Here is an 8,774-nt window from a genome sequence, read left to right as displayed (position 1 = left end):
GATGAGGAGGAAAAAGTGAATCGCGAGGAGCTCACACGTTTCATTTGTTCTGAAACCGAAATAAATTGTAATGACCTCAATTTTTAAGAAAGGTTTCGGGGTGGTACTGATTCTGTAGCCACGGTATCTACACAACGGCAGAGGATATTTGCTCTGCACTTTAGACTCGGTGGCGCTTGCAGAGAGTGGGCCGTGAACGTCGTGAACACGCCCCTGGAAGTCATGAGCGGCGCCCGCGCAGCCGAGCTGGGAGGCGGTGTCTCTTTAAGAGGCTCAGCCCTTTTCCGAAACAATCGGACAACCCCCCAACAAGTCATCGGACCTGTCAATCATCCGGTCGGCGCTTTGATGTCGGGACTCCTCGCCTTGTCTTGGGCTCAAATGAGCTGTTTGCTGCTGTAGGGAAACAGACGTCCTGCACCGAGCCGCCAGTCGGGGGACACGCGTTCAACTTTTTCCTGCATGTCGAGGGGCTTTCTGCACTTTGGAGGAGCCCCAGACTGAGGACGTTTACCGGCAAACTTCTTTCTACTTGCTGTCCGCCGTGTCATTTTAGTTTTTGCCTGTTTACCAGCGCAGGGGAAGTAGTCATGCCTCAGCTGAGCAGCGGCGGCGGGGACGACCTGGGAGCGAACGACGAGATGATCGCGTTCAAAGACGAGGGGGAGCAAGAGGAGAAAATCCCGGAGAACGCGTTCACGGAGCGGGACCTCGCCGACCTCAAGTCCTCTCTGGTCAACGAGTCGGAAATAAATCAGAGTCCCAGCGCAGCGGTGAGTGAGTGTGTGTGTGTGTGTGTGTGTGTGTGTGTGTGTGTGTGTGTGTGTGTGTGTGTGTGTGTGTGCGCGCGTGTCGTCTGAATGGAGGCCGTCGGAGGGTCCGGGGCGACCCGGTCCACGTGAAGCGGACTTTGTGTGTGCCGAGTGTCTGATTGTGGTGTTGTTGCCGGTCCTCGCAGGCGGTCAGACGGGGACAGCAGGGCGAGCAGCGCGGCTACGCCGAGAAGCACCGGGAGCATCTGGACGGAGGTAAGACTCCAACCCGCGTCCACGCGCTCGCTCTCATCCGGCTCGGAAACACGCCGCCGCGTCTGACTCGGAACTCTGTTGGTGACGGGACACGTGTTGCTCCAACTTCAAAGAGCCGCTCTCTCAGGTGTCCGTCAGCGCCGCGGCTCATCTCACATCCTCCGCTGCAATGAACGCGTAACAAGCTGGAAGTTCGCAAACAAACAGTTCGGCGCACACGCGAGTGCAAAGAGTTGGCGCAGTTTGCGTCAAAACCCTTCATTTTAGCATCACCTGGCGCTTTTTTAAGCTTTGCGCTCGACCAGGGTCCTGTTTTTTATAGTTGCCACCCAAGAGAGCAGAAAAGTTTCCCCACGACGGAGGAAGCCGTGCACGGCTCTGTTAATTACAGGCTGCACTCATTTAAATCCTTTCTAAAAGGGAAGAATGTGCAAAAATATTCTCCAAATGTGTATGTGTGGTTACAGAAGTACCTATTATGGGGGGGGGTCTATAAGTAAACGTGAAACCGAGAGGGAAATGTTCTCTAAAACGATGCAGATGCGTAATTGCATTATTTCACATTCTGTCACGTTTGTTCCGGCCTCGTTTAAAGTTCGGAAATGTCAGCAGCGACTAATGATTGGAGCGGAACAGTGACAAAGTTGGTATAATGTGGGTATAGACGGACCCACCTCCTCCAACCGGGGCCCCTGATGCTTAATATGGGTGGTGGTGGGAGATAAATTAACACACAGGCTGCAGGAGTTCACGCCTCTCAGGTTCGGCGGCGGTTGTCGCGCTTTTGTTTCAAGTGCTGCGGCCTCACGCGAGGATATAACATGTAGTAACTAGAACACTTGTAAATAGCGGCTGTAATTTGCATCCCTGTTCACTTCACATGTCAGCGTTTTACGCTTCAGTCTGAATCTTTGTGCAGCTCTGAGGGAGTGAGTAGCAGCTTTTATTTAAGCCTTTACGCATAATTATTCCCTATATGATTTAAATTGGAATATTGATTTTTTCATAATTCCAGTTTTTTTTCTGCTCTCACGCCTGACTTGTCTTTGTTCGCTGTCCCCCCAGTGTCGAAGCAGCAGGATGGAGGCATGTACAAGGCGGCGGGCTACCCCACGTACCCGTTCCTGATGCTGCCCGACGCCTACCTGCCCAACAGCTCCGTGTCGCCATCGGTGAGTCCCCCGTCCGGTCCGGTCTTTTACTGCTTTGAATCCTGGTGGTTCAGAGTCCAGACGTTGTGTAGTTCTGTGGTGCTGGAGTGGCGGTGATGCCTGCGTTTTATAAAGAGAGGAGAATCTGAGGAGAGGCAGTGTTTAAGGTTAATGGTCACTGACTTGTGTATAAATATATAATTTTTCCAATTGTTGACGGAGGGAAGCACATCCTCGGTGGTGACGGACGCGGAGGTCGGCAGGATTTTTCTGCTTGTTTCAGACGAGCTGAAACATCGTCTGGGTATTCTATCTTTCTTGTGTGTAATAGTTTTGCAAATCGGTAAACTTCCCCTCACATCAGCCTAAAATCTGCCGCGTTTTCCCCGTTCTGTGCGATTTGCATAACGTGGCCGTGCAACACTTTACTGCATTTTTATCACTTTATACAGATTTATCAGGCCTAAATCTGATTCTAGTATTAAAATCATAGCAAAATTTAGCATTACATTAAAAAGACTAATGTCAGTGAGCAGCCTGCAAACAGGTACGGATTGTTTTCATTTGGTATTTTTTAAGGCTGATAATTATTTTTTAATGCTTCTTATCTGTTGGGTTCAGGCATAATGTTGAGATCTGTAAACGATGAACCCTGACACTCCCTCAAATCATAAAATACTAAGAGTTTAATTCTCTGTGTAGATGAATGTGAAGTTTAAAGCCTCGCAGCACATCAGGCACAAACTTTACATGTGTTCCTGTTTGGCTCAGAGCTTCCCCCCAATGAAATAAATCAGAATGTAAAACCGAGCAGGATGAAATCAAAGCGCCGCAGCCTCGCGAGGGAAGGCATAAAAAGGGCTTGTTTTTGTTTACGACTCTGCTGAAGTTGGAGTACGGTTGTTGTCGTCATCGCCAGGCTTTTCACACGACGTGTGTGTGTGTGTGTGTGTGTGTGTGTGTGTGTGTGTGTGTGTGTGTGTGTTGCCAGTGGATGACAAGAGGTTTGTTGCCGCTTTAATAGTTTTTAAATGGCTCAAACATCAGAGACTGGAGGAAGAGCTGCGAGTGCAGTATCACTCATCCAGGCAGACGGCCCTGACAAATGAATCTGGAAATCCCTTCCATATCCACGGAAGGGCTAATTGTGCCAAACGTGAGCGCTGGTGCCTAATTCATTTTCCTGCGCTGTGTAATCCTGTTGCCCGTGAACCTCCTGCTGCAGCGATCGCAGCGACGCCTGCTCGTGGGATCGCGTGTGCTGTGATCCAGTATCTGTGTCCTGAAATCGACTTTAGGACCAGAAAATGTGATTTTTTTTCCTAACGGCAACTTGAAGTTTGAGGGTTTTCACCGTGAGATGCTGCTCAGCGAGGAATAAAAAACAGATTTTCACAATACAAGACTCAAATAGAGCCTGAACTCCGCTTTTAAATCAGACCTTTAGCCTTAAACAACAGAACCTTTCATTTCAGTGTCATGTTTTGTGCGAATCCTTCGTTATAACATTTAATTACAGCGAGGGCGCCTCTTTGTGCCTTCGCTTAATAAACGCCTCCTGTACCTTGTTCGTCCTCCCTCTCATTGGACTTTGAGCGGCTCGATGGAACCGTCGTTAGAAATCAGCAGCTTGAAAAACAGTTGTTAAGCTGCTTAGATACAGGTTAACAACTGCTTCTGCTCCCTCGTTCTGAACACAGCGAAGCGCCCATCTCTTCCAGCTTCACACTGGAATGTGACTGGGACTCATCCCAGTCAGCCACCAGTGCCCAGACGCCGGATCAGGCGTCCTGGTTGCGTAACATCCGGCTTCGTGTCAGACCAACGCGCTGCGATGCCGTTTTCCTCCCTCCTCTCGCTCGCCCGCCCTCCCTCGCTCCCTCGGACCCCTGGGGCGCCTGCTCTGGGCTTGTTTTTGCCGAGGGCGGGCCGGGTGGGATCGGGGGCTGAGGTGGCGAGGTGAGGGGCACTTTCTTCCCCCACCCGCGTGTCTCAGACTCCACACAGTGCTCACTTGTTGCTGCCTCCCTTGTAATTAGCCGCCGCATCGGCCGCTCTACCTGCCACTTGAACGCGCTGAGAGCAGTGCTTTAGGAAGGGCCGATGGGGGCAAACGACGGGTCTGAGACAAAACGCCGGGACCTTGTTACATCTGCGTCATGACATCTACCACCAGTAATACTTTGAGGAACCAGTTTACGAAACGTCAGATGTTAGTGAGAACCTGAGGAGACTCAGCGCAGCCGTGATGTAAGAGGAGCCACACAGTCGTCATTAGTCTGAGGAGCCTTATTGTTTCTGAAGGCCAAGGCTGAATAGATGCATAGGCACTGAATCAATGAATGAGTCTGAGTTCATTTTTACAGCCTCTCATTCATTGTGTTGTTCTGTGGCTCAGTGGTGACGGGAACCTTGCGCAAATAAGTGGGAGACTTTCTCAAAAGCTCTGAGTTTGCCGTAAAGCCTGAAGTCATTGTGAGAGCATCAGCGCTGACTGAAAACCAGCTATTAGCTGTACGCCTCGTTTCCGTGCCCACCCCCTGCTGTGACCCGACCCGTGTGGGTTCGCTGCCCGAGGCCCGAGGCCCGAGGCCCGGCGCCGCGCTGCAGGTCCCAGAGCGGAGGCAGAAGTCGACCCGGAGCTGCTGAGATGAACCCGTTCTGCTCCGTGTCGGTTTAAACCAGATTAAAGGAGAAGAACGGATCAATCTGCCTCTATTCTTCTGGCATTAATGTCGGGATCTCCTAATCTGTGTTGAGGAGTGGTCGGTACAAAGCCTCTGCGGCAGCGTGTTTGCTCCTTATCCTGCTCAGCGATAATTCTCCTGCTCCAGCGTTTCATGGGACGTTTCACTGCTTCATCAATGGAGATATCAGCTGTGGTTCTGTGTGTGTGTGTGTGTGTGTGTGTGTGTGTGTGTGTGTGTGTGCTGTACAAGGAGTCGTTGCTGTAGCGGAGGAGACGCCGTTAATAACAGGCCTTTTCTCTCCTCGACGTTTCTCTTATTGTCTTTTCATTCTTTCCAGGTTTTTGCAGGGTTTGTGTCGTATGTTCTCATTCAGCTCCCCTTTAATTCACCATTAAATCTGACTGTAGCAGCAGCTGCTTGTGTTTAACCTGGATGCAGCTCCGTCCCTGAGCCCATGAGCAAACATGTGTAGAAGCTCTGACTGCCTGCAGCTCTTCACGCCTTCATGTCCCACTAATCCATAAGTCAACGCCGCGTCTGCTGACGGAGGTGTTAGAAACGATGACCTGACACAGAACACAGTGGAAGCGGAGGTGAAGCTGCCGGTGGGCGTCGTGCCGACACACGAGCGGAGGCTGTTCCTGAAGTGGCCAGTGATGCGATGCGCAGTGATCGCGGTTAGTGGCTATAATAAGAAGGTCTAGTGTTTATTTACCTCGAAAGCACCGCGATGCGTTCACAGCTTCCACCTGCTTAATTAGAGACGATTCGGGGCTTGAAACACGACAAAGTAACAGCTCAGCTTCGTGGCTCAGATCTTTGTTTTCAATCGATGGAGGAGCAATCAGGCGACTCATATTGGCGCGTGTTCGCCGTCAGAGGCTGTGAAACTCCCTGTGATGTGGAAGCTGTGGTCACAAAGACGTCAACAAGCTCGGAGGACGACGTGCGGCGCCTTCCCGCTCGCCGGGACGCGCCGCGGCGCCGCTGTAACGGCTCCGGCTTCGGGCTGGAGCTCCAGTAAAAGCAGCTCAGTGCTTTTTGACACAGGCTAAACTTCATCACTGGAATTTACAAGTCAGTGTTTATCAGCGCGGCGCATGAAGAGCAGTCTCATTGTCTGATTTGGGGGAATTTCCTGCTCGCACGCCATCTCATTTCACAGACCAAAATTGAAAATTGACAGGAAGACTGTGACGAGACGCTTTACATGTTTGGGAAAGGTAGAGGAGAGGCGAAGAAGACGCCTCGAAATGTCCCTCTGACGTTCTCTGAACACACGCAGCGGTAGAATTTCCAAATCATGTGAGCGGAGCCTTGTTTAACGCATTTTTACCTCTATGCACGTTTGTTTTTCTTTTGTTTTTAATGAAGGGGAATTTTAAGTTTCGATCTCTTCAGACGTACTTTTTTTCTGCTTCCACCTTTTTGTTGCTGCGTTTCTTCCTCGTCCACTTTTTTCCTTCTAACTAATATAAAGTCGACCCACTGAGGTCTGTGCGTGTGTTTGTGTGTGTGTCTGTGTGTGTATGTGTGTGAGCGTGCGTGAGTGTGTGGTTGTGTGTATACGTGTGTGTGTGTGCGTGCGCGTGTGCACGTGTGTGCGCGCATGAGTGTGTGTATGAGTATGTGTGTGTGTGCATCTGGAGCATGTTGCCACTTCCTTGTCTCTCTTTGTGTTGCGGTGTTAACAGGGGGTTGTTCCTCCGGCCCCCAGTCTCCTAATAAACAATGGCAGCATCGCGGGCCGAGGCTCTTAATCCTCCCTCACGCAGACCCAGCGGCTGGGATGAGCAGCGCCGGGGCCTCGCGGCCTCTGACTGGCTACGATAAGGACCCAGTGCTGCCATTGAGGAGGGAGAGAAGGAAAGCAGCTTTGGGGTGGAAGGGAAAACTTGAATCATCAGATGCCTTCATACATTTGTTAAAGTAACAGCCCTGAGATTTTAGAGCTAAGCCATCGTTGTAAATGTTAATGAACAACTATAGTTGTAGATTTGCTGCATTGTCACAACTTCCTCTCAATCAGGTTTTATGCTCGTGTCCTTATTTTGCAGTTTTTTTAACGGTTCGGTGGTTTCCTGACCTGCTGAGCTCCAGAGTGGGACGCATCCCACGCTTGATTCATATGGAAATCGCTTTGTTAACGCAAACATTTGTTTGGCATCAGCTGTAAAAAGTCACAGTTTGGCCTCGTGGCCCCGAAGACGTTTAGTTTAGTGTCGCTCACAATTAAGAAGCTGCAGCCGCCGCTTTTATGAAAGCGTCGCCTGAGATTGTTTAAATGTTTGCGCCTGCGTCCAGAAGCATCGCTGATACACTGTGTGTGTGTGTGTGTGTGTGTGTGTGTGTGTGTGTGTGTGTGTGTGTGTGCGTGTGTGTGTGCGTGTGTGCGTGCGTGCGTGCGTGCGTGCGTGCGTGTGGGTGTGTGTGTGTGTGTGTGTGTGTGTGTGTGTGTGTGTGTGTGTGTGCGTGTGTGCGTGTGTGTGTGCGTGTGTGCGTGTGTGTGTGTGCGTGTGTGTGTGCGTGTGTGCGTGTGTGTGTGTGCGTGCGTGCGTGCGTGTGTGTGGACTGATATTCAGGTAGACTCGTGCCTCCGTTGCTTCGTGAAGGGACAGGAAATATGAGTAAAAGTTTAAAATAGATGCAGGTGATAAACATAGAGTTGAAAGAGCGTGAGGTAAAGCGCATCACAGAGGGGGTGGGGAGATTAAAATACAAATGACCGTAGGAGCGTCCTCGCGCCTGCCGGCTTTGAAGTTGCGGCTTTTCTACCTCAAGAGAAACTGCTCGGATGATTTCAGGAGGCGGAAATGTTTAAAAGAATATCTGAGGAGGGAGAAGCCTTCGGATGGCCCCGAGGTGTTTATACCTGTAATTATTCATCCACTTATTCCTTTCCGGCACAGATGGAAGGGGGACGAGGGGAAATGGCAGCAGTAAAAGACAGGTGTTGGCGGAGGAAGTGTGGCTTTGTTTTATTGACAGCATTAAGTGGGTTTTATCCTCTAATACGTTCAGACAAATTCCGATTGTTTGTTTGTGTTGATTGTTGTGACTGTGGACTCGAAGCCTCCGTCACATTGAAGCCTCTGTGCAGTCGGTGTGTGTGTGTGTGTGTGTGTGTGTGTGTGTGTGTGTGTGTGTGTGTGTGTGTGTGTGTGTGTGTGTGTGTGTGTGTGTGTGTGTGTGTGTGTGTGTGGGGAAGAACGTGAAGTTCAAGGCAGTCGGCTGCGGAGTGCTCGCGTTTCTCTAAATTAAGACCACATTTCCCATAATTCCTCCCACGCTTCCTGTCACCAAGAGGATGCTAGAGGTCAAACATGTTGGAGGTTTTTTTTCCTCTCACTTTTTGACGCCATCAGCCACTGAAACAAACGGCGACGGCTTCAGCTTCCGTCCTGTTCACCACAGCAGCTTGTTGTGGATTGTGTTGATCAAAATGCATTTTACGCAGTAACTTGCATTATTTGTCTTCACGCACATTAAGTTTTTTGACTTCCCTTTTATTGATTCTCAGACCTCAGGTGAAAGGGGGATGATGTGGCCGAATTGATCGTCTTTGGTCACTTTCACTTATATTCTAAGACGGGACAGAGACCACATTCAGCTGAGACCTTGTTCATGGAATAATAAAGGAGGAAGTGAGAAACAGAGAGAGAAGACAAAAGGGCAGACGCTTTGAGAAGAAGCTCTTTGTTTGGGCTGTGTGTGTGTGTGTGTGTGTGTGTGTGTGTGTGTTGCGGGATCTTGCACCCAGGTGAGTCATTTGCCTGTGGAGTGAAACCAGTGAGTTGCTGTTTACACAGCGCGCTGTCCAGCCCTCCCAGATGTGTCCCCGGCTCGTGGTTAATCAGTGATCAGAGTCTGAGCCACAGCTGCTCATTCATGCTCCGTCTTTAGTC

At 50.3% G+C, this 8,774-nt stretch overlaps 1 protein-coding gene across 15 annotated transcripts in view; it reads left to right on the top strand.

The window, feature by feature from the left end:
- The first annotated feature begins 290 nt into the window (after positions 1 to 290).
- The window catches only part of tcf7 (transcription factor 7), a 45,704-nt gene continuing 37,220 nt past the window's right edge, over positions 291 to 8,774 (top strand). For 3 of the 15 annotated variants that reach the window (XM_029173527.3, XM_029173534.2, XM_029173533.3), the window contains exons 1-3: positions 299 to 773; positions 959 to 1,028; positions 2,094 to 2,200. In XM_029173527.3, the coding sequence (XP_029029360.1) occupies positions 591 to 773; positions 959 to 1,028; positions 2,094 to 2,200 (360 nt within the window). In that variant the 5' untranslated portion in view covers positions 299 to 590. Of the gene's footprint in view, positions 774 to 958; positions 1,029 to 1,761; positions 1,958 to 2,093; positions 2,201 to 8,774 lie in introns of those variants that run through there. The other 12 variants (XM_029173524.3, XM_029173529.3, XM_055514559.1 and 9 more) reach the window with 8 other exon arrangements.

Source organism: Betta splendens, chromosome 14, assembly GCF_900634795.4.
Source record: "Betta splendens chromosome 14, fBetSpl5.4, whole genome shotgun sequence".
NCBI classification, from domain to species: Eukaryota; Metazoa; Chordata; class Actinopteri; order Anabantiformes; family Osphronemidae; genus Betta; species Betta splendens.
Note: the sequence above shows the minus strand (reverse complement) of the source record. Positions and strands in the feature narration are given on the sequence as shown.